The 23,938-nt window shown below is 47.3% G+C and overlaps 1 protein-coding gene across 1 annotated transcript; it reads right to left on the bottom strand.

The window, feature by feature from the left end:
• Positions 1-311: 311 nt before the first annotated feature.
• Positions 312-18,174, bottom strand: gdf5 (growth differentiation factor 5). Its single transcript, XM_055652281.1, has 2 exons — positions 17,954-18,174; positions 312-3,397 (listed from the first exon to the last, which is right to left on the bottom strand). Exons 1-2 carry the CDS (start codon positions 18,066-18,068, stop codon positions 2,526-2,528), a joined length of 987 nt encoding a protein of 328 aa, XP_055508256.1. The 5' UTR covers positions 18,069-18,174; the 3' UTR covers positions 312-2,525.
• Between the last annotated feature and the right edge of the window lie 5,764 nt (positions 18,175-23,938).

Below are 23,938 nucleotides of genomic sequence, written 5' to 3'. Positions count from 1 at the left end.
ACATTTAAAATACATTTGGACAGGTGCATGGATAGGAAAGGTTTAGAGGGATATGGGCCAAATGCAGGCATGTGGGACTAGTGTAGATGGGCTATCATGGTCGGCATGGGCAAGTTGGGCCGAAGGAAACATCTGCGGTTCCTTGCATGTCCTTCCGCAGATTGTTTTTTGCTCAAGATTCCAACATCTGCAGTCTCTTGTGTCTCCTTTTTAGAAATCTTTGTTTAACTTTGTTTCAACTCAGAAAAGCAGGCAGCATCCATGGGGGGAAATGGGGAGATAATGTTTCGGGTCTGAAGACGGGTCCCGACTTGAAATGTTCTCTATCCACTTCCTTCAACAGGTAGTGAATTTTCCCGATCATAACACAATTCGATTTGTCAAAAATAATATCCCCAAACTTTCCTCAAAACCTTTTGCACAAATCGTTATATATATATCATAGTCATACAGCATGGAAACAGGCCCTTCGGCCCAACTCGTCCATGCCAACCATGATGCCCTATCTAAGCTAATCTCACTTGCTGCTCGTTTGGCCCATATCCCTCTAAACCTTTCGTATCCATGTCACCGATTCTTTTTCTCCAGAGATGCTGCCTAACCCGCTGAGGTGCTCCAGCATTTTATGTCCTTTAAATAGCTGTTATGGTACCTGCCTCTACTACCTTCTCTAGCAATTCATTCCATATACCCACACCATCTGAGTAAAAAAGTTACGCCTCAGGATCGTATTAAATCTTGCCCCTCTCACCTTAAATAAGATAAGAGATAAGACTTTGCCTTCCATCACAGTGAGGAGGAGATTCACTGTGTTGGATGCTTGTGTAAATTGTGTTGTGTCTTGGTTCTTTTTCTTGTGTGTATGACTGCAGAAACCAAATTTCGTTTGAATCTCAAGAGGTTCAAATGATAACAAATAAATTGTATTGTGTTGTATTGTATTGTAAACATATGTCCTCTTATTTATGATTCCACTACCCTGGACAAAAAACGAAAAGACCTGATGTGTTTATGGTTCACTTGCAAATAGGACCAATTCTCTTTGTTTCGATGAGTCAAGATCTTGCAATTCTATGCATTTTGTGTATTTTTTTATTTAAGATTTTCTGCATTCAATTTTTTAATAATATCTCGATCACCCCCATCTGTTCATTTTGTTGTGTGGTACAGGAATTCATGAAAATCATGACAACTTCAAATTGACAGTAACATTTATGACCAGGCAACAAATATCCTCATCATAGACAAACAGTAAACGATTCACATATCTGAATTCATCCCAACATGCGCTGATTACATCTGCGGTTGTTCTGAAATGTATATTTTCCCCTCCCGTCCAAAGCAAATTCTGCACAGGGCAGCACGGTGGTGCAGCGGCAAAGTTGCTGACTTACTGCACCAGAGACCTGGGTTCAATCCTGACTATGGGTGCTGCAGAGTTCGTAGGTTCTCCCTGTGACCGCGTGGGTTTTCTCCGGGTGCTTCCTTTCCTCCCACACTCCAAAGATGTGCAGGTTTTTAGGTTAATTGGCTTTGGTAAAAATTGGAAATTGTCCTTAGTGTGTAGGATACTGTTAGTGTGCAGGACAATCGCTGGTTGGCGCAGACTCGGTGGGCCGAAGGGCCTGTTTTCGTGCTGTGTCTCTAGTCTAAAGCCATACAGCCCAGAAACAGGCTCTTTGGCCCAACTTGCCCATGCCGACCAAGATGCCCCATCTTCACTAATCCTACCTGCCCACGTTTGGCCCATATCCCTCTAAACCTTTCCCATCCGTGCACTTGTCTGAATGTCTGTGATAGTACCTGCCTCAACTACTTTCTCTGGCAGCTCGTTCCATGCACCCACTGTGTGAAAAAGTTACCCCTCAGGTTACTACTAAATCTTTTCCACTCTCACCTTAAACCTCTGTCCTCTGGATCTCGATTCCCCTACTCTGGGTAAGAGACTTTGTGCGTCTACCTGATTTATTCCACTGATGATTATATACACCTCTACAAGATCAGTGTTGTACTGGGGTTTGCTTCCGAGATGATTCATTGGCTGTAGTCACGGAGGTTAATGAAAGAACCTTCTTGGAGTTGGCTCTCAGATTCACCTACCCCTTGCATCCCCAGCGGAAACCCCTCCCATCTCAACCTCACTCCTTCCAGCATGGTCTAACCCACCAGAACTCTCCCTGTCTATCTGGGTTCAGCAGGCAGTGAGTGGTGGCAGTATTGCACTGGAGGGAGCATACTGTCTGAGTCTTAGGACAGATGGCACCAGATACCCCCAGGAATGGGGCGGGTGGTGCAGAGAGAATTGCATTGGGGCCACTGTTGATCTGGAGCTGCACTGAGGAACCTTTAGCCTCAGTGGCAGTTTTATCGCCATGGATCTTTCATCTCCAACTCACTTCCAATAGCTTGCGGTGTCCAATGACAAATAGCATTACCAGGAGACCAACCAATACCTGCAAGACTCACTCAGGTAGAAGTCCCAGTGTGCTCATTATTACGTGGTTGCCTGGTGCCTCAGACCAATGCTACCTGCAACCACAGGACTCTACCACCATGTCCTCGTACTGTTTATACACCACGTTATTGGCAGAGTCTATGTACAAAATGCTAATGGGGCTGAGTTTTGTTGGCACGCAGCAACTGGGCGGGGTGGATTCAGGGTCCATGGAGTTCATGAGGGTCTGGATGATGGCGTGGTTTGTGGGTTCCAAGTGGGAGCGGAGGGGGAAGTCGCAAACCCCCTCGCAGTGATACGCTTCGTAGTCCAACGGCGCGATGATCCAATCGTCCCACCCCATCTCCTTGAAGTTGACGTGGAGGGGTCTCCGCGTGCAACGGGGCTTGGCTTTCTTGCCCTTTGTCTGGCGGGATGCATGAGGTGCTCTTCTCTTTCTCCTCTGGTTGAACAGGAACTCGTAAACTGACTTGTCGTCGTGCCCGGACCTGGCTTTGACCTCATTGAAGAACAGGTCCCTTTTTTTGGTCCTGCCGGACATGAGTAGGAGAGCCTTCTCTTTGGTCTGACGCCCAGCTCTTCCAAATCCCAAGCTCCTCAGATCCACCGTCCTGCCTCTGTCCAAGGCTTCCAGCTCGAAGCAGAGTTGCGTCGAAGGCTGCTCCTTCCTCGATGTCCTGAAAAGCTTCCAGAGGTTGAAGACCTCCCACTTTGACGTGTCCAATGGGTCAATGGAGCGAGAGTCGACGACAATCGGCTTCTGCCTGTCGGCGGGGCACTTGGACAATCGGAGAGTGCACATGTTCCCTGGAGTCCGCCCTCTCCTCCCGTCCACAGGTCGTGTTCGGAGAATCCTCAGCTCCGCACCCAGCAACCCTTCCTTCTCCATCGCACTGATGTTGAAGATATATTTCTGCCTCCTCACAAAGGGGTGACGATCATCTGCGGGAAAAAGAAAACAAACCCATTTAATGCTCCGATTAGTTCAATTAATGGGGTCAAGATATAGAGCGATGCATTAACGGAACTTCTGTCTTTCAAATAGATAATGTTCTACTGATACAAAAAATGACACAAAGTGCTGGAGTATCTCAACCATTCAAGAAGATCTTTGGAGGACATGGTTGGTCATGTTTCTGCTCGCGGCCCTTCTTCAGACCGATTTTTGGGAGAGGAAAGAAAGCTGGAAGAGAGGAAGGGCAGGGCAAAGTCGGGAAGTAATAGGTTGATACAGGTGAGAGGGGATTCTGATCTACAGATGGTGGAGCCTAAATGTCGCCTATCCATGTTCTCCAGAGATGCTGCCTAGCCCACTGAGTTACTCCAGCACTTAGAGTCATAGAATCATATAGTGAGAAAACAGGTTCTTTGGCCCAACTTGCCCACACTGACCAACATGTCCCATCTACACTAGTCCCATCTGCCTGCATTTGGCCCATATCCCACCAAACTTGCACTATCCATGTACCTGTCCAATTGTTTCTTAAATGTTGTAATAGACCCTGCCTCAACTACCTCCTCTGGCAACTCATTCCATATACCTACTACTCTTTGTGTGAAAAAGTTACCCTTCAGATTCCTGTTAAATCTTTCCCCTTCACCGTAACCCTTTGTCCTCCGGTTCTCAATTCCCCTGCTCTGGTCGAGACTCTGTGCGTCTACACGTTCTATTCCTCTCATGATTTTATACTTTGTGCCTTTTTTGTTATACCACCATCTGCAGTTCGTTGGTTTGCCCCCTTCTCTTGGCACAGTTTAAAGAAATGTTTAAAGTATCACCTCCATGGAAATACGAGCTGGTGACCTAGGAGCTTCTGGAAACAATATACCGTTGCGTTGCATCACAGCCTGGTTTGGGATCAGCTCTCAGTTGTGGATGTAGCCCAGTTCATCACACAGTCCAGACGCCCCACCATTGACTCCATCCACACTTCATGCTGCCTCAAGAAACATAATCAAAGAGTAGTCACACTCTGCTAGAAGAATCAGAGTTGACCACTAATGGACACTGGTGCCCATTTGTGATGGGACCACAATCAGGAGTTGGTAACAGGGTGCAATTCTCGGAGGTGACATCAGTGGTGCCTCTTGCCTGTAACTCAGAAACTATCGTCCTAGCAATCTGCGGGCATTCCGTTTTTTTCGGAATAATGGGCGAGTGAGTAGTAGGGTCGGAAAGGTTCCACCACAAACTGTGTGCTTTCCATTGTAATGCCAACCACTGTGGCAAAGCAAGGGATCAATGCAGAATGCATCGCAGTGTGTGATTCATAAACCCACCGTCGACTCAAGACTGGTTCTTTGTCCCTGTAGACGGCACGTTCTCTCACAAGATGTTTACCAATATCACTGTGGACAGAGGACATCACAACTTAAGCCTTTGCTCATTAACCCATACCATGGGCATACAATGAATGCTTTTGTTTACGGGAAGAAGAATAGGTAACCGGTCTGAAGAAGGGTTCTGACCCTAAATGTCGCCTATTCATTTTCTCCAGAGATGCTGCCTGACCTGCTGGGTTACTCCAGCACTTTTTGTCTTTCTTCGGTGTAAAGCAGCATCTGCAGTTCCTTCCTACACATTGCGTATGGTACGATTTGCCGGCAAAGAACGCAAAAACCAAGTTGCTGACGGCATCTCGATACACGTGACAATGATAAAGATACCAGTTCCAGGGGTGTAAGATCTCAACCATAAGACACAAATTATGGTTAGTATGGGTGTCAAGGATTATGGGGAGAAGGCAGGCCAATGGGGTTACGAGGGAGAGATATATCAGCCATGATTGAATGGTGGAGTAAACTTGATGGGCCGAATGGCCTAATTCTGCTCCTATTATTTCTGACTTTATGACACATTTCAATAATAAACAAATACCAATTTCAGGGGTGCAAGATCTCAAGCATTAGACACAATAACTCAGCGAGTCTGAAGAAGGGTTTAACCCGAAACGTCACCCATGCTTTTTGTTTTTCTCCAGAGATGCCGCCTGAACTTCTGAGTTACTCCAGCATTTTGTGTCAATCCTGGTATACACCAGCATCTGCAGTTCCTTTTCATTACACCTCATCTCAGATGCAGTTCCTTCCCATATTTTGTTTTAGTTGAGTTTTGTTCTATTTATTCTCACGTGTCAGGTACAATGAAAAGCTTTGTTTTGCACGCTATCTAAACAGATCAAACGTACCACAAATATATACAATCAGTTCAAACTCAAGCACAACAGGTCGTGCAACTGGGAAAAAAATTCCAAAGGAGAAAATAATGTTTAGGTTTAGGGTTATTATTCTCACGTTTAGTGATGTACGATGAAAAACGTTGTTTTGCATGGTCTCCAATCAAATCAGATGAAGCTATACAAAAATACAATCAAGCCAAACTCCAGTACAATAAGTAGAGGAAAGGGGAAGATACAGAGTGCAGAATATAGTTCTCAGCATTGTAGAGCACCAGTTCCATAGACAGTCCAGTGTAAGTGATGGGTTACAGATGAATCGGTCAGTGCCCCAGTATATAATGAGAGCACCATTCAGAAGCCTGAGAAATGTTGGCTTGCTTCGCTGTTAGTGTAGAGTCACGGAGTCATGGAGTCGCATACACCTTCAGTCCAACTCATCCTTGCTAATCAAGATGTCCCCTCCAGTCTGTTCCTTCATCCAATGAGATTGCCTTGGTCAGTGATCCACTTCCATTTAAACATTGTAAGTTGTATGTAGGATGGTGCTGGTATACGGGGTTATCACTGGTCAACGTGGGCTCGGTGGGCCTGTTTCCACACTGTATCTTGAAAGTAAAACTAAACTAAAGGAAGGATATGGATCACGTGCAGGCTGGTGAGGTTAGTTTGTCTTGACATCTAATGTTCAGCATGGACATGGTGGGTCATAGGGCTGTGCTGTGCTGTTCCATCTTCTAACTGGTTGTCATTCGTGGGAGACACTCCAGTTCCTGCCACGCGTTACATGTAGAGGTGAAAGGTTTCACCTTTAGACTTTAGAGATACAGCGCGGGTAACAGGCCCTTCAGTCCACCGAGGCTGCGCTCACCAGCAATATCCCTGTATACTAGCATTATCCTACACACTAGGGACAATTTACAATTTTTACCGAAGCCAATTAACCTACAAACCTGCGTGTTTCCATTGCACTGCTGTTGTCTATTTATTTGCCTTCGTTTTTGTTACATTTACTGCTTTTTGCTGTTATTATGGGTTTTACAGAGTACTATGTTCACATATCTGTTCGTAAGAAATTCATTGTTCGTTTTGGGTCAAATTACAGTAAAATACTCTTGCCCCTTGACCCTACTCTACAATTCTATGACTAATATTAGATTTTTTTCCATCCTGGGAAAAAGGTTCTGACTGTCAATCCTTTCTATGCCTCCCATAATTTTATATACTTCCAACAGGTCTCCCCTCAATCTCCGGCGTTCCAGAGAACTTACTGCAATGGAGTATGAATTTATATTGAATGATAAATCTACACTTGATTGCAGCCAGCATGTAATGTAAATAGATATTATGCTCAAGGTACTAAAGTTTCCTAAACTTTGCTCTTGAAAAAATAAACCATACATACTGCACTCTTACAACTCCTGAATCAGGAAGGAAGCTTCTTATATCGCCAATAACTGTTTTCAAAGTTAATGCAGTGTTCCAGGCAAGACCATTAATTATTAGCAGTCTCCCATTTCTCCTTAAGAAGGTGGCCAGGCCATTTCAGGTTGATTCCCTCCCTACAGTCAGTCTGAAGACGGGTCCTGACTCGAATCGTCACCTATCCATGTCCTCCAGAGATGCTGCCTGGCCCGCAGAGTTACTACCGCACTTTGTGCCCTTTGTGGATGAAGGAACTGCAGATAGACACAAAATGCTGGAGTAACTCAATGGGCCAGGCAGCATCTCAGAGAAGAGAATAGGTAATGTTTCGGATCGGAACCCACCCAGCCCTTTTGTGTATTAACCAGCATCTGCAGTTCACAGTTTCCACACTTTCCTTGCTTGCTTGATTTGTGTTTGGGAAATTATCAATGGGGACAAGAATGCAAAATCAACCACTTTTAGCCAACCTGTGGTATTTGGGTGGCAGTGAGTCAAAGAGTCATCAAGCTATGCAGCATTGAGAATGCATCAGCAGAGTTGCTGTCTTACAGCGCCAGAGATCTGATGACTACAGGTGCTGTCTGTGTGGAGTTTGCATGTTCTTCCTATGGCCATGTAGGTTACTCTAGCACTGTGTCTTTTTTCCTATTTCAGAAGGCTATTCTTTCGAACTTGGAAATCACATATAGGCTAAATGCTGTTGAGGGCAGATATAGCATTTCTGAAAGGTCTTAAAATGAATTTGAAGTTTAGGTTCAGATTTATTATTGTCACATGTACTAAGGTACAGTGATATAGCTTTGTTTTGCACGCTATTCAAACAGACCAGTTAATACCATACATAGATACAACCAAGCCAAGCTCAAGTACAATAGGTGGAGCATGCCCTCTGGTATTTGATTTTTCCATCCTGAGAAAAAAGGTTCTGATTATCTACCCTATCTCTGCCTCTCATTGTTTTATAGACTTCTATCAGGCCTCCCCGCAACCTCCGACGTTCCAGAGAAAACAATCCAAGTCTATCCAACCCCTCCCTGCAGCTGAAATCTTCTAATCCAGACAACATTCTGGTAAACCCGTTTAAGAAGGAACTGCAGATGCTGGAAAATCGAAGGTACACAAAAATGCTGGAGAAACTCAGCAGGTGCAGCAGCATCTATGGAGCGGAGGAAATAGGCAACGTTTCGGGCCGAAACCCTGAAGGGTTTCGGCCCGAAACGTTGTCTATTTCCTTCGCTCCATAGATGCTGCTGCACCCGCTGAGTTTCTACAGCATTTTTGTGTACCATTCTGGTAAACCTCCTCTGCACCCCTTCCAGTGCCTCCACACCTTCCCTGTAATGGGGTGACCAAAGCTGCATGCAATACTCCAAACACAGAGAGGTTTTGTCACACAAGCAGCGGCACTGGCAGAGGCTGGCGGGAGGGTGATGGTGAGAACGCTTCTAAGTTCTAGGAGACCAGGTGCGATTTTCAATCACCAGCCATTCTTCCCTCCGTTAGACACATGAACCGTATAATTCATAATGATGCCCCTCTCCCGCCCATAATCTGTCTCATCATTTTATATACTTTCATCAGGCGTTCAAGTGGAAACTATCCAAGTTTCTCCTTTAAGCTAATGCCCCCTTATCCAGGCAGCATTATGGTAATATAGCAATATTAGACAAAACAATACTTCTCCAAGGTGTGCTTGGGACACGAGAAGTGGCACAGCCACAGACACTGCCCTCTAGAGGGAGGAGGAGATGGGCAGAGGTGGAATTGGATGGAGCCAAATTTCTCCCTCCAAGAAAACAATCTACTTTCGGGAAGAAGGTACAGGAGTGTGAAAATCACGAATAGCTTCTTCACAACAACCATCAGGCACTTGAACACAACCCAACACTAACCTCAGCTATGAACTATGGACTTTCTTTAGTTGCACTAAAGCTTTGGGCTATTAATGTATAGATTTTTTTGTTTATTATTATATGTTATCTGTGAATAGAAACAATGGACTGCAGAGGCTGGTGTACAAAGGAGGACAATGACTGATTCTGCAGAGGCTGGTGTACAAAGGAGGGAAGGACAAAGCTAATAGATGACTGGTGGGGGGGGGGGGGGGGGTTGATTCAGATTACAACTTGATTTTTAAATTAGTTTAGGGGAACAGAGAGGGTGAAAAAACTGGAAGAGAGGAGGGGCAGGACAAAGCATGGCATGACAGACAATATCCGTTCAGGATCGAACCTGGACCTCCGGCGATGAGGCAACAGCTCTACCCGACGCGCCACTGTGACGGATTGAAAGGGGTTTGGATCATTAAACAGCTCAATCCATGTACCCACCGTGTGAAAAAGCTGCACCTCAGGTTCCTATTAAACCATTCCTCTATCTCCTTAAACCGGTACCGTCTGGTACTTGATTCCGCTATTCTGGATAAAATATTTTATGCATTCATCCTTTCTATCCCCCCTCATGATTTTATATATCTCTATGAGATCGCCTCTCAGTCTCCTGCATTCCAAGGAATAAACTCATAGCCTTGTACATCAACGTCTCCCTGTACATCAAGTCCTGGCAACAACCTCGTAAATTTCCGCTGTATCTTTCCAGGTTTATGATATCCTTCCTAAGTGTGATCAGACACATTGTATCCCATAGGAATATTTAATAATATGACTGGGTTAATTAATATCAAATAAAGAAGTCCTGAAGAGGTTGCCCATGAAGATTGAGCAAACACAATGTGCGGGTGCAACTCAGCGGGGGTGTCAGGGAGCATCCGTGAAACGATGCGTTAAGTAGAAATCCTTCTTCAGATTCAAGAAGAGTCTGAACAAGGGTCTCGTCCCAAAACGTCACCTGCTCCATTTTCCTCCTTAGGTGCTGCCTGACTCATTGAATTCCACCAGCACTTTGTGTTTTTGCTCAAGATTCCAGCACCTGCAGTTCCTTCTGTCTTGGGCCTTTCCATTTTTCATCGTCAACTGCAGACATCCCAAATCTTCAAGAAAGAGTTATAACATTGAAAGGTTAAAAAAAATATGCATAAGTTACTTCAATCAAACACAGACTAGGGGATCTCAGCATTGTCCTGCAGCTCGAGATGTGGGCTTGCAGCAGAGGCTTGATACAGGCGACACAGTGGCACAGCTGGTGGAGCCACTGCCTCACAGTATCAGAGACACAGGTTCAATCCTGACCTCGGATACTATCTGTGTGGCGTTTCTACGTTCTTCCTGCAACCGTGTGGGATTTCTCCGAGTGCTCTGGTTTCCTCCCGCAGGTTTCTAGGTTAATTGGTCTCTCTGTAAATTGTCCCTAATGTGTAGGGATTGGATGTGAAAGTGGGATAACATAGAACTAGTGTGAATGCGTGATCAGCGTGGACTCATTGGGCTGAGGAACTTGTTTCCACACTGTACCAATAAATTCATCAACCAATTATCTTCAGTTCCCTGGCCTGGGGGGTGGGGGGGGGATTTCACTTTGATCACTGGTGGGATTTCAGGACTAAGGAAGTGCAGGCGCTGGTTTGCAAAAAAAGACACAAAGTGCTGGGGTAACTCAGCAGGTCAGGCATCTCTGGAGAACATGGCTCTGGAGAACATGAGTCTGAAGAATTAGTGTGGGTGTCAAAGGTTACAGAGAAGGTAGGAGAGTGGGGTTGAGAGGGAAATAGAGATAGGCCATGATTGAATGGCAGAGTACACTCGGTGGGCCGAATGGCCTAATTCTGCTCCTATAACCTATGAGGGGTCCTGACTCTAAACGTCACCTATCCCTGTTCTCCAGTTGCTGCCTGACCTGCTGAGTTACTCCAGCACTTTGTGACTTTGTTACTAGTAGTAGTACATTTAACTGCGTTGGTCATATAGATTCAACACAGGTTGGTGGTGGTTGCTCTCTCCCAGTCTCCCCAAAGACTTCTCACCATCTCCAAGGCACGTCAGGAGAGAGTTGGAATCCCCTCCACTTGTCAGGATGATGAAGGTCCAGCAAGCTTCTGCCAAAGCAGCCCACCCATTAGGCACACGACACCCCCAATCTAAGCATTCACCCCCTGCCCTCCAACACTGAGGCCACTGTGAGCATCATCTGCAAATCCCTCTGTTAGCAACCTGTCAAGACATCTTAGTTTACAGACACAGCACAGAAACAGGCTCTTTGGGCCACCGTGACTGTGCCAACCAGCGATCACCCCGTACTAACACTATCCTATACATTAGGGACAATTTACATTGTTACAGAAGCCAATTAACCTACAAAACCTGTACGTCTTTGGAGTGTGGGATTGAAACTGGGGCACCCGGAGAAAACCCACGTGGTCACAGGGAGAATGTACAAATTCCAAGTGTAGTGGTGTTTGAGGGGGGGGTTACTGGAGGTGTGAAAAAAACCCAAGACAAATCAGGGCTACCAACAGATGACCTCAGGCAAGGAGGTTCCCTGATTGTTGGCAAGAGACTGTGTGGGCCCATGTGGGATGCACTGTTGCGAACTGTGAATTATTTAATGGACTTTTAGTGAATGAAGGTGTGGGGGGTGTGGGAGGGAGATATTTGACAAAATTACCTAAAATTGGACAATTCAATATTCATACCACGGGTTGTAAGATACCCAAGCAGGAATCTAAGGTGTCGTGGGATATTTTAAAATATTGTAAACAGGTTTGGGATGCACATCTGAGGCAGGATATGGTAGTGTTGGAGAGGGTCCAGAGGATACTTACAAGAATGATCCCAGAGATGAATGGGTTCATGTATCACGTATGATGAGCGTTTGGCGGCTCTAGGCCTGTACTTGCTGCAGCTTAGATACATTACCACCGATGGCTGCCTTGCCAATGGTCGGTCTCGTCTTTTTTCTCCTTTGTGTTTTTAGTTTGTTATTGAATGTATGTTTTAGTTTAGTTTTGCGTTATGTGGGGGGGGGGGGGGGGGGGGGGGGGGACTTTTTAAAATCTCTTTCCGCGATGGAGATGCAACTTTTTCTGTGTCGTATCTCCGGCTGCACTGCGGCCTATTATCGTGGAGCTGTCGGCCTCTTGCTGGGACCTCGGGAGTTTAACATAGTGCATCTCGTCGTCCCTTGGTTAGAGACTGACTTCCAGAGCACCAAGCCACGAGAGCCGCGACTGCCCCGACTGCGGGAGCTTCAATCACCCCGACTGCGGATGGTTCGACTCCCCGACCGCGGAAGAAAAAGAGGAAAGAAGATAAGACTTGATTGCCTTCCATCACAGTGGGGAATGGTGGAGGCGCCGCTGTGGTGGATGTTTATGTCAAAATGTTATGTAGTTGTGTGTCTTGTTGCTTGTTTGGTCTGACTGCATGGCAAACCAGATTCCTACTATGTTGCAAAACATACTTGGCTAATAATGTTTATGATGAGGGGAGACCTCATTTAAACCTACTGAATAATGAAAGGCCTGGATAGAGTTGGCAGAGCAGTCATTGGACCGAATCACCTAATTCTGCTCCAATGCCTTATGATCTTCTGATCCAGGCTTTACCCAACCTGATCCAGTCTTTAAACCGCTCACAATCTCATGTCATCTCCTCCATCCACACTCACTCCCACTCAGCCCAGCACCCTAAACCCTACCACCACCTTCACCCTTAACCCCTCCCACACCCTTCACCCCCACCATCCCAGGCTGTTTTCCTGACAACCTGACCTCTCCACATCTGGCCTCCCCACTAGCCCCGTCCCACCAACACCCCAGTCACCTGTACCTCGCAACCAGGTGTAGCATCTGGTGTGGACCTTCTAGGAGAGCCACCACCTTGTCTAGGATGGGACAGCCCTCCAAGCCAGATGTGACCAAATTCCAACCATAGAACTTCTGCCCATTATTAAATGGGCGGACGTGAATCTACTTTCTTAGACGTTTACAGAGATTTGGCAAATTGTTGCCAGATACTCGAACTTCTACAGATGCACTGTAGTGAGTATCATTGAGAGTTAGGAGTTTAGAGCTAAGTGATACAGCATGGTAAAAAGGCCCTTTGGCCCACAGAGTCCACGTCAACCAGCGATCATCCTGTACACTAACACTGTCCCACACACTAGGGATAATTTCCAATTTACCGAGGCCCATTAACCTACAAATCTGTACCTTTTTGGCGTGTGGGAAGAAACGGAGCCGCCGTGAAAACCCACGTGGTCACAGGGAAAATGTATAAACTCCACACAGACAGCGTCTGAGATCAGGATTGAACCCGTGTCTCTGGCAGTGAATCTACCAGCTGTGCCATTGTGCCACCCAGTTCTGGCTTGTTGCATCACAGCCTGCTACGGCAATTTCAATGCAAGTGGTTGCAGAGAGTGATGGACTCATCCCGGTCCATCATGGACTCAACACAGCCTTCCCCACCATTGGAAGCATCGACACCAGGCACAGCCTCAAGAAGGTGGCATCAACCACCAAGGGTCCTCACCATCCGAGCCGTGTTTTCCTCTCGCTGCTGCCGCCGAGCTGAAGGTACAGAAACCTTAAGTCCCACAACACCAGGTTCAGGAACAGATGTAGGAAAGTAGCTGTTTAGTTTAGAGATACAGCGTGGAAACAGGCCACCAAGTCCACCCCAACCAACAATCACTCATACACTAGGGGGCGGCACAGTGGCACAACAGTAGAGTTGCTGCCACAAAGCCTGAGACCTAGACTCGATCCTGACTATGGGTGTTGTCTGTACGGAGTTTGTACCTTCTCCCTTGTAACCACATGAGTTTTCTCCGGATGCTTCGGTTTCCTCCCACATTCCAAAGACGTGCAGATTTATAGTGTTTAAGAGGGAACTGCAGATGCTGGAGATCGAAGGTTACACAAAAAAGCTGGAGAAACTCAGCGGGTGCAGCAGCATCTATGGAGCGAAGGAAATAGGCAACGTTTCGGGCCGAAACCCTTCTTCAGACTGAAGAAGGGTTTCGGCCCGAAACGTTGCCTATTTCCTTCGCTCCATAGATGCTGCTGCACCCGCTGAGTTTCTCCAGCTTTTTTGTGTAACCTGCAGATTTATAGGTTCATTTGCTTCTGTAAATTGTCCTGTAGGATAGAACTAATGATCGTTGGACATTGCGGATTCGGTGGGTCGAAAGGGCCTGTTTCCACGCTGTATCTCTACACGAAGTGGCTACTTTCCTACGTCCACGAGGTACTTGAACTGACCCCATGCAGCAACAGAAAAAGAACACAAAGTGCTGGAGTAACTCAGTGGGTCAGTCAGCATCTCTGGAGAACATGTTTAGGCGTTATTTCAGGTAAGGGCCCTTCTTCAGACCCGACTCAAAATGTCACTTTTGTGTATTCTCCAGAGATGCTGCCTGATTTGCTGAGTAACTCTGACGCTGCAGTTTTTTTAATAAACCATCATCTGCAGTTCCTTGTGTCCATAACAGAACATCACGGACCACTGTTTGTATTTGCTTTCTAATCCTGTTTTAAAAAAACAAAACGAATTTCTTGATTTTGCGTGTCTTTTTCATTTCACAATAGAGTCATGGAGTCATAGAGACTCACACCATGGAAACAGGCCCTTCGGCCCAACTTGCCCATGCTGACCAAGATGCCCCAATTACAATAGACCCACCTGCCCACGTTTGGCCCATATTTCTCTGAACCTTTCCTGTCCATGTTCCTGTCCAAGTGTATTTTACATGGAGTTACAGTAACTGCCTCAACTGCCTCCTCTGGCAGCTTGTTCCACATTGTTCCATATGTTTTTGAATATGTGTGTAATGTATGTTTCTGTGTGTTATCTGACTCTACCCGCCTGTGATGCTGCTGTAAGCAAGATATTCATTGTCACTCAACCTCATTGCACTTGTGCAGATGACAATAAGCTCGAAGATAGACGCGACGTGCTGGAGTAACTCAGCGGGTCGGGCAGCATCTTTGGAGGATGGGTGGCGCTTCGGGTCGAGACACTACTTCAAACTGACAATAACCCTGAGTTGACCATAAGACACGGGAGCAGAATTCGGCCATTAAGCCCATCTGCGCCCATCGATCACGGCTGGTCTGTGTTTCCCTCTCAGCCCCATTCTCCTGCCTTTTCCGCGTCGTAACCCTTGATATTCAGCGGAGCCGGGTGGGAACCTCAACGCCAGGCTTTGTGTCGGTGTATCCCGTACAGGACGAACCGTGCGGGACTACAATACAACCGGGCCACTCCACCCCCCCCCCCCCACGGCATTAAATGGAAAGCAACGCTTTGGAGACGGGAGGGGTGGTCGTTTGGGGCGAACGGTTTTATGAGCTGCAAGTACTGAGCGTTGAAGACCTTGAGTTCCAGACTGTTCACACTTTCTCAAAGGGGCGATGCAACGGGGAGAGCGACAGAGTACCCGGGTTCGATCCTGACCTCGGGTACTGTCTATCTGTGTGGAGTTTGCAAGTTCTCCCTGTGACCGCGTGGGTGTGGGTTTTCTCCGGGTGCTCCGGTTTTCTCCCACATCCCAAAGACGTGCGGGTTTGTAGGTTAAATGTGGCGGAAGGAGCTAACCGCAGGCGCTGGTTTACACCGCATATATAAACCGAATGCTGGAGTAACTCAGCGGGTTAGGCAGCATCTCTGGAGAGAAGGGATAGATGATGTTTCGGGTCGCTTTAGCGGAGACCTGACTTTCAGCCTGAGTCAGACGAAGGATCTCGGACCCGAAACGTCACCTTTTCATTTTCTCCAGAGATGCTGCCTGACCCGCTGAGTTACTCCAGCACCTTGTATGTTTTTGTTAAATCAGCATCTGCGGTTCCTCGTTTCTACAACGGATGGTCGTTGGTCAGCATGGACTTGATGGGCCGAATGGCCCGTTTCCATGCTGTATTCTCTAAATTAAACCATCTCTGATTTACGCCTGGGCTCCAATGTCCAGAACTCTGTTACTTTTGGATGGGGTGGGGGGCGAATGTCCGGGCTAGAGACGGGGGAGAGAGGGGGGGGGGGGGGAAGAGGGGGGGGGGGGAGAAAGGGGGGAGGGGGGGGGGGGGGGGGGAGGAGGAGGAGGGAGAGGGAGGGGAGCAGGGGGGGGGGGGGGCAAGTTCTCTCCTGGAGGATGGGAGCAGAGTTTCGTCTGCTTGACTTCCAGACAACAAGACAGTCTCGTTAACGAGACGGAGAGTACCATCAACTCGCGTTGTTTTCACTGGATGTTGAGGGAGGGAGACGTGATAGAAATGTCTAAAAATGTAAGAGGCACGGATAGGGTGGACAGAACCCCTTTTCCCCCAGGGTGAAAATGCTGGGCCACAGACTGGAGGGGCATAGTTTTAAGGTGAGAGGGGCAACGTTTAAAGGAGATTTGCGGGGTACGTTTTTTTACACACAAAGGGTGGTGAATGAGTGAAGCTGGATCGCGCTGCTGGGGACACATACGATTGTGGCGTTTAAGAGATATTTGGATAGTGCGCATGGATGGATATGGATCATGTGCTGCCAGAGGAGATTAGTTTATCTTGGCACAAGCACACACACAGTGCTGGAGTAACTCAGAGGGTCAGTCACCATCACTGGAGAACATGGATAGGTGAGTTTCTAATCGAGACTTTTTTTTTCAGAGTGGAATCTATGTATTAAACCAACATCCGCAGTTGCTTGTGTCTCCGCATTGTTTTATTTTAGTTTAGAGATACAACAGAGAAACAACAGAGAAACAACAGAGAAACAACCCTTGCCGACCACCGGATCCGTTCACTAGCACAATCCCACACACATTGGGGACAATTTACAATCTCTACCAAAGCTAATTAACCTTCAAATCAGTACGTAATTGGAGCGCGGAAGGAGATCGGAGCACCCGGAGAAAACCCACGCGGTCACGGGGAGAATGTGCAAACTCTGTACAGACAGCACCCGTAGTCAGGATCGAACCCGGGTCTCTAGTGCTGCGAGGCAGCAACTCTACCGCTGCGCGAGGAGCGATTCCTAAATGGAGAAGGCTTTGCCTGTTTGTATATGCCGGTACCCCACAGAGCAGTGTGTGTGTCACTGTGTGTCCGTGCGTGTCAGTGTGTGTGCCAGTGTGCTTGCAGTGTGTGTGTCAATGTGTATGAGCGTGTGTCAGCGTGTGTGTTAAAATATGCGAGTGCATGTCAATGTGTGTCAGCGTATGTGTGTGTGTCAGCGTGTGTCAATGTGAGTGAATATGTGTCAATGTATATGTGTGTGTCAATGTGAGTGAATGTGTCCGCGTGTGTCGATGTATATGTGTGTTCAATGTGAGTGTGTGTATATCATTCTGAGTGTGTGTGTGTCAGTGAGTGTGTGTGTGTCAATGTGAGTGTGTGTGTGTCAGTGAGTGTGTGTGTGTGTCAATGTGAGTGTGTGTGTGTGTCAGTCAATGTGTGTGTGTGTCAGCGTGTGTGAGTGTGTGTATGTGTGTGTGTCAGCGTGTGTCAATGTGAGTGTGTGTGTGTCAGTGAGTGTGTGTGTGTCAATGTGTGTGTGTGTGTGTCAGTGAGTGTGTGTGTGTGTCAATGTGAGTGTGTGTGTGTCAGCGTGTGTCAATGTGAGTGTGTGTGTGTGTCAGTGTGAGTGTGTGTGTGTGTGTGTCAATGTGAGTGTGTGTGTGTCAATGTGTGTGTGTCAATGTGAGAGTGTGTGTGTGTGCGCGTGTGTCTGCATCGCGCAAGAACGCGCAAGTGTGTGGATCCGTGAGTGTGTATATGTCTGTGAGTGTGTCCATGCCTATGTTATCTCTGTGTTAGTGTGTGTGTCAACGTCTGTATCTGTGTGTATGTGCGTATCCGTCTGTGTGTGTAGTGCCAGTTTGTGTGTGTGTGTGTGTGTGTGTGTGTGTGTGTGTGTGCAGTGCCAGTTTGTCTCTTTGTGTTTGTGTGTGTGTGTGTGTGTGTGTGTTCCCGGACCCCAGCCCGCTGCCCGTCCCGCCGGGCGCCGAGGCTTACCTTGCCCCCTGTCCACGAAGCTGGTGACAGTGTTGGCGAGAGCGGCGGGCTGCGGGGCGCTGCCGTTCAAGCCTCCGCGCTGGATGACAGACAGCGTCTTGTAGAGGAACAGCATGTAGTCGTGGGGAGTGACGGCCGGAGTGGCCGCCGCCCCCTTCGCCCTCCGCCTCAAGCTGCCGCTCTCGCCCTTGCCTCTGTCCCCGTCTCCGGGCTTGCCGCCGCCGCCGCCGCCGCCGCTCTTGCCCCTGGCCGTCCTCACGCCGGCGCTCCCTCTGCCGACCCCGGGGCTCCATCTCCCCGCCGCCCCGGCGTTGCCCTGCGGCTGGCGGGACGCGGGCTGCCCCTTGCGCGATGCTCCTTCCACCGCAGCCGCCTCCAGGCCGGCGAGGTCCCCGAAGTAGCCGAGGTAGCAAACGATAAAAGCGAAGTTCCTCAATAATTCCATGGTCCGCGCTGGCCGGGAACAGATGCTGCCAAAGCGACTCCCAGTTGCACATGTAAAGGCTCCCAAAACTCCCAAGAAAACGTCTTCACAACTTTCCACCGAACTCTTTCAGTCTGTCCCATAGTGGAATTCTCGTTTTGTTGTTGTAGCGGCGCGTAGTTGAACCCCCCGGACCCTTTCTCCAGACAGCCGAGGGAGAGGGGCAGGGGGGGGAGAGAGTGAGAGAGAGTGAGAGAGTGAGAGAGAGAAGGGGTGAATGGGAGGGGAGGGGAGGGGGGGGGGGGGGGGAGAAAAAAAAAACCTTCCCTCGTTCCTTCAGCCCGGGGAGGCTGAGAGAGTGGAAGGGGGAGACAGAGAGAGAGAGAGAGAGAGGGGGGCGACTCAGTCTTGTTTAAATCCCATGTCCAAAGGAGCAGGAATGGCGTGGGTTCTGTCTAGCGCGCTCTCTTAAAAACTTCCAAAGATTGAATCACGTCCAGTAAAAATAGTTCACACTCAAAATGCGGCTCGGGGCAGGTGCCCACGGATTCGCTCTCGGTGAATGTCAACAATCCTGCGAGGGAGAGAGGCACAGGGAGAGGGAGGGAGGGTGGGAGAGGGGGGGGGAGGGGGAGGGAGGAGGGGTGAAGGGGGGGGGGGGAGAGAGAGAGGGAGGGAGGGAAAGAGGGAGAGGGAGAAGAGCCTCTAATATTATGTACAGTTCTTGGTGCAATATATAGGTGCACACTTATAGATAGATCTCGGCATCCACAGTGTGCGGACTCTTTGCAATGGTCTGGCAAAGTAAACATTGTCCTGTGTTCCAAAAAAAAAAAAAATGAAATTTGGATACACTGGTATGAAATTCAGATGACAGCTTGAATTTGCAATTTCCAAAACGCTCCCCTATTGAGCCCCTGTCCCACTTAGGAGACCTAAACAGCAACCTCTGGTGACCTTGCCCGCCACCCAAGGTTTCCATGAGGTTACCGGAGGTTTTGGTCACTCTCCCTTATGGTCGAAAGTGGTTTCCGCGTGGTCGAGGCTTCATCTAGGCTTCATGCTGCTATTTTTTCATCATGTTTAAAACCGGCCTCGACTAAAAATATGTTGCCGTTTTAAAAATTAATAAAAAATTTTAGTCGCAGGTCTAGTCGTAGCAAGTTTTCTTCATTGTCGAGGAAGGTTTTCAACGTATGTGTAGGAGGTGGTAGGAGGTTGCAGGTCACCTCGACCTTGATTTTTTTTTGGGGTGACGGGCAAGGTCACCAGAGGTTGATGTTTAGGTCTCCTAAGTGGGACAGGGGCTTTACAGTGCACTTTTAAGGCATGGGATGAGATGTGTAGATAGCTTAGCTTGTCTCTGGCTTGGTTCAATAATTCCCCTCTTGTAGGCTCCGTGCGTGTTGATGGGCTCAGACTTCCATACTCTGGGGGACTTAAAGCCTCTCAGGTAAAAGACCAGAAGCTGGCCCGAGATAAGGGGAGAAACCATCAGGATCCCCGTCATTCGATGATTCAATGAATACTTGTAGCTGGATACAGTAAACGTGTAGCTGGATACAGTAAAATTATTCGTTTTTGCATACAACGTGGTATAATCACACAGCAGACCTCACCGAGGCAGTACACAAGAACTGCCACGTTTCTGGCAACGTCAAAATTACAAAAATGGTTCATCAACAGTCTTATCTTCTGCTACAGCGGTGAACCAGGCCTTTCGCTGCATGTGGCAGCAGGTGACCCCTCCCCCCCGCCAAGCCCTCTTTCGTTATCAGCGGCGCCACGCCTGGTCCCCCTTTGTGCTCGGCAGCCCCCACCCCGCCGGGTTACTCTCAGCGGCACCCCTCACGCTCGATGCGGTGGGTCCCTCTACGGTCTCGGACAATCTCAGACAATTGTTCATCTTCAACCAACTTCACTACAAGAAGGGTCCTGACCCGAAACATCACAGGACAATCTTAGACATACTTTGATTGTTTTCTCTAGAATGCCATGTTGAGGGGAGACGTGACAGAAGTATATACAATTATTGGGCATAGATAAGGTAGACAGCTAGAACCTTTCTCCCAGCGGGGGAAATGCCAAAGATTAGAGGGCATAGATTTAAATGGAGAGAGGCAAATTTTTACCAAAGCCAATTAATCTACAAACCTGTACATCTTTGGAATTTGGGAGGAAACTGGAGTATGCAGAGATAACTGGAAGGCGAACGTGTAAACTCTGTACAAAAAGCACCCGTAATCAGGATCGAACCCAGATCTCATGGGCTGTAAGACAGCAACTCCACTGCTGTGTCACTGTGCCACTTCTCATGTGGCAGTCAAGGCAAAACAGAATGATTCTGCTGATCCTTCACTGTACTGTATCATTTGTTGGTTAAAATAACTATTACAGCACATAATGGTCAATGTGTGGTCTTACTATAATATTGCAAGCCATCCTTGGTCCTGTCCTCTCAGTAGGAAGACAACATCTCAATTGCCTGCAGAAGGGTCCCAACCCAAAACATCATCTATCCATGTTCTCCAGAGATGTTGCCTGGCCTACTTCAGCACTTTGTGTCTATCTTTGGTATAAACCGGCATGTGCAGTTCTGTGTTTCTGTTGGATGGAACTGCAGATGGTCTGATTAGTGAGTTTGAGGATGGAGAGATGGGAGGTTTAGTCTCCCATTGGCGTAACAAACAGATCTGATGAGGTTTTCCTTTCCAGCTTTCTACTCCCTCATTCCATCAGACTGAAGAAGGTTCCCGATCTGAAATGTCGTCTGTCCATTTCCCTCCACAGATGCTGCCTGACCTGTTGAGTTCCTCCAACACTTTGCCTTTTGCTCAAGATTCCAGCATCTGCAGTTTCTTGCATCTCACAAGAGTGCGGATTGATGTGGATGTCAGAAATACTCCATGAAGGGTCTGGGTGGAGATTTGAGACGAGGTGGAGACTATCACTTTAGACTTTAGAGGAACAGCGCAGAAACATGCCCTATGACCTACATTCAACCTCAGTACTTTTATATCTTTACATATGTCTGTTAGAACAATTCATTTTTACCACAAATTATCATAAGAAGAATTGTTGTTTATAATAAATTGCTGATTACAGGAGTCTTAATCATTTCAGTAGATTAGGAATAGTGATGCTGCTGTAAATTTCTAAGTCTGTTATTTCTTCCGAAAGATTGTTAGTATTGATCGGTCCTTCCAATGAATTTTACATTAATTCTTACCATAGTTTTCAGACAATATAATAACCTATCATTATAAAACATTAATTATTTCTAGTTATACACTCACAAATGGAGTATTGATACTTTCTGTTTGATACCAGTACAAGCAATGTTTTGTAGATTCCAATCTGTGCAAGAATTCTTGCACACAGTAAATTACCGAGAATGTGTGTGTCATTAGTGCTGATTTGAGTTAGTTTGAGTTTAGTTTATTGTCACGTGTACCGAGGTGCAGTGAAAAGCTTCTGTTGCGTGCTAACCAGTCAGTAGAAAGACAATACATGATTACAATTGAGCCATTCGCAGTGTACACATACATGATAAAAGCAATAATGTGATTAACGTTTGTTGCCAAATATACTCCAATAAAGTCCGATCAAAGATAGTCCGAGGTTCTCCAATGTGGAAAATAGTAGTTCAGGACTGCTCTCTGTTGCCTGACAACAGTTGGGAAGAAACTGTCCCTGAATCTGAAGGTGTGCATTTTCACGTCTTTGGAGTGTGGGAGGAAACCGGAGCACTCGGAGAAAACCCATGTAGTCACAGGGAGAACGTGCAAACTCCATACAGACAGCACCCGCAGTCAGGACCGAACCTGAGTCTCTGATGCTGTGAGGCAGCAACTCCACCGCTGTGCCACCGTGCCGCCCTGAGTTACTCCAACACTTTGTATCTTTTGTTTCTCACTCAAGTAACAACTATTTCTAGTCTGTGAAATGTTGGTTAGTTGTGTAATGAGCCAACTGAGGGATTTATTAGCCTGCTAATAGACATAACAATGCCGGGAAGAGGTTTGAAGCATTGCAAAGTCTACAGAGGGCAGCTGAGGTTAATTATGTTCATTTCAGTCTGAGAAAGATTCAATTCCAAACGTACTGACTGCAGCGTGAAAAGTGAAGCACAATTCGCAATGTCCTCGGTATGAAGTCAGACCGTCATCATCCTTTTGATTCTGCAGACAACAGGGACAATTTGCATTTATCAAGGGTGGCACAGCAGTGCAGCAGGTAGAGCTGCTGCCTCACAGCACTAGGGACCCGGGTTGGATCCTGACCTCGGGTGTTATCTGCGGGTGGAGTTTGCATGCTCTCCCTGTGACCACATGGGCTTTCTCCGGTTTCTTCCTGCATCCCAAAGACGTGCGGGTTTATGTTAACTGGTGCTCTGTAACTTGCCCCTCGTGTGCAGGGAGTGGATGCAAAAGTGTGAAGATGGGATTTCTAGTTTCGGGTCCCACTAGAACCCACAGCACCCGGGGGAAACCCAGCGGGTCATGGGGAGAAAGTACAAACTCCGTACAGGCAACACCCGGAGTAAGGATCGATCCTGGGTCTCTGCCGCTGTAAGGCAGCAACTCTACCGCTGCACCACCATGCAGCCTCGTCTACATCCTGGTCTATTAGTTTTGTACTTGTTATTCAACCTTTCACCCTTGTTTATTTACATTCTCCCTCCTCGCCCTTTCTATCTCTTTCTCTTCCAAAGTTTGCCTGAAGTATTTCTTGATAAACTTAGCTGCACCAGCTGTGTTGTGATTCATCTCTTGGTGTGTCCAACAAAAATGTTACAGGAGCCAAGATGAATAGAGATAAAGCTCTCTTGGAACAAGTTATCAGCTGATTCTATCCTCCCTTCGACTGGTGGTTAGCAGTGAGAGAAAATAAAAACTAAAGCAGGTTGGCCAAGGTCAGTTTTTGAGCAGGTCATGGTCTCAATGAAGGATAGAACCAGCTAAAGGAGCCGGATGGCCTCCCCCTCCTCTCACGTTCCATTTAAACCACCTTAGAATCTTCGAGTCTTTCTGCTGGGAATCGGCCCATCGGCCCAAATTGCCCATGCCATGCAGGACAATGGGGTTGAGAGGCAAAGATAGATCAGCCATGTTTGAATGGCGGAGGAGACTTGATGGGCCTTCATCCCTCTATTTGATATACCTCTACCAGGTCTCCCCTCAACCACCGAAGCTCCAGAGAAAACAATCCATGTTTGTCCAACCTCTGTTGATAGCTAATACATTCTAATCCAGGGCACTTCTGCAACCTCTTCCCGCAATAGAGTGATCCCGTCACAAATGAGTTTATTTATTTTGCCTTGTGATCTGACTTTTTTTTGATATATAGAGCTTGATCCATTAACTGCTGAGTTACTCCAACATTTTAGGTCTATTAGTTTAGTTTAGTTTAGAGATGCAGCGCGGACAGAGGCCCTTCGGCCCACCGAGTCCATGCCGACCAGCGATCCCCACACACTAACATTATCCTACGCACACACTTGGGACTGTTTACAATTTTAACCTGCCAATTGCTCTACAAACCTGTACATCTTTGAAGTG

Source organism: Leucoraja erinacea, chromosome 21 (genome assembly GCF_028641065.1).
Source record: "Leucoraja erinacea ecotype New England chromosome 21, Leri_hhj_1, whole genome shotgun sequence".
Taxonomy (NCBI): Eukaryota; Metazoa; Chordata; class Chondrichthyes; order Rajiformes; family Rajidae; genus Leucoraja; species Leucoraja erinaceus.
The sequence above is the reverse complement of the archived record's forward strand: the minus strand, read 5'-3'. Positions and strand labels throughout refer to the sequence as shown.

Coding starts and splice junctions, on each gene's coding strand:
- gdf5 (XM_055652281.1), bottom strand. CDS start 18,068: ATGCTGTTCCTCTACAAGACGCTGTCTGTCATCCAGCGCGGAGGCTTG. Junction 3,398..17,953: donor CTTCGTGGACAGGGGGCAAG/GTAAGCCTCGGC, acceptor TTTTTCCCGCAG/ATGATCGTCACCCCTTTGTG.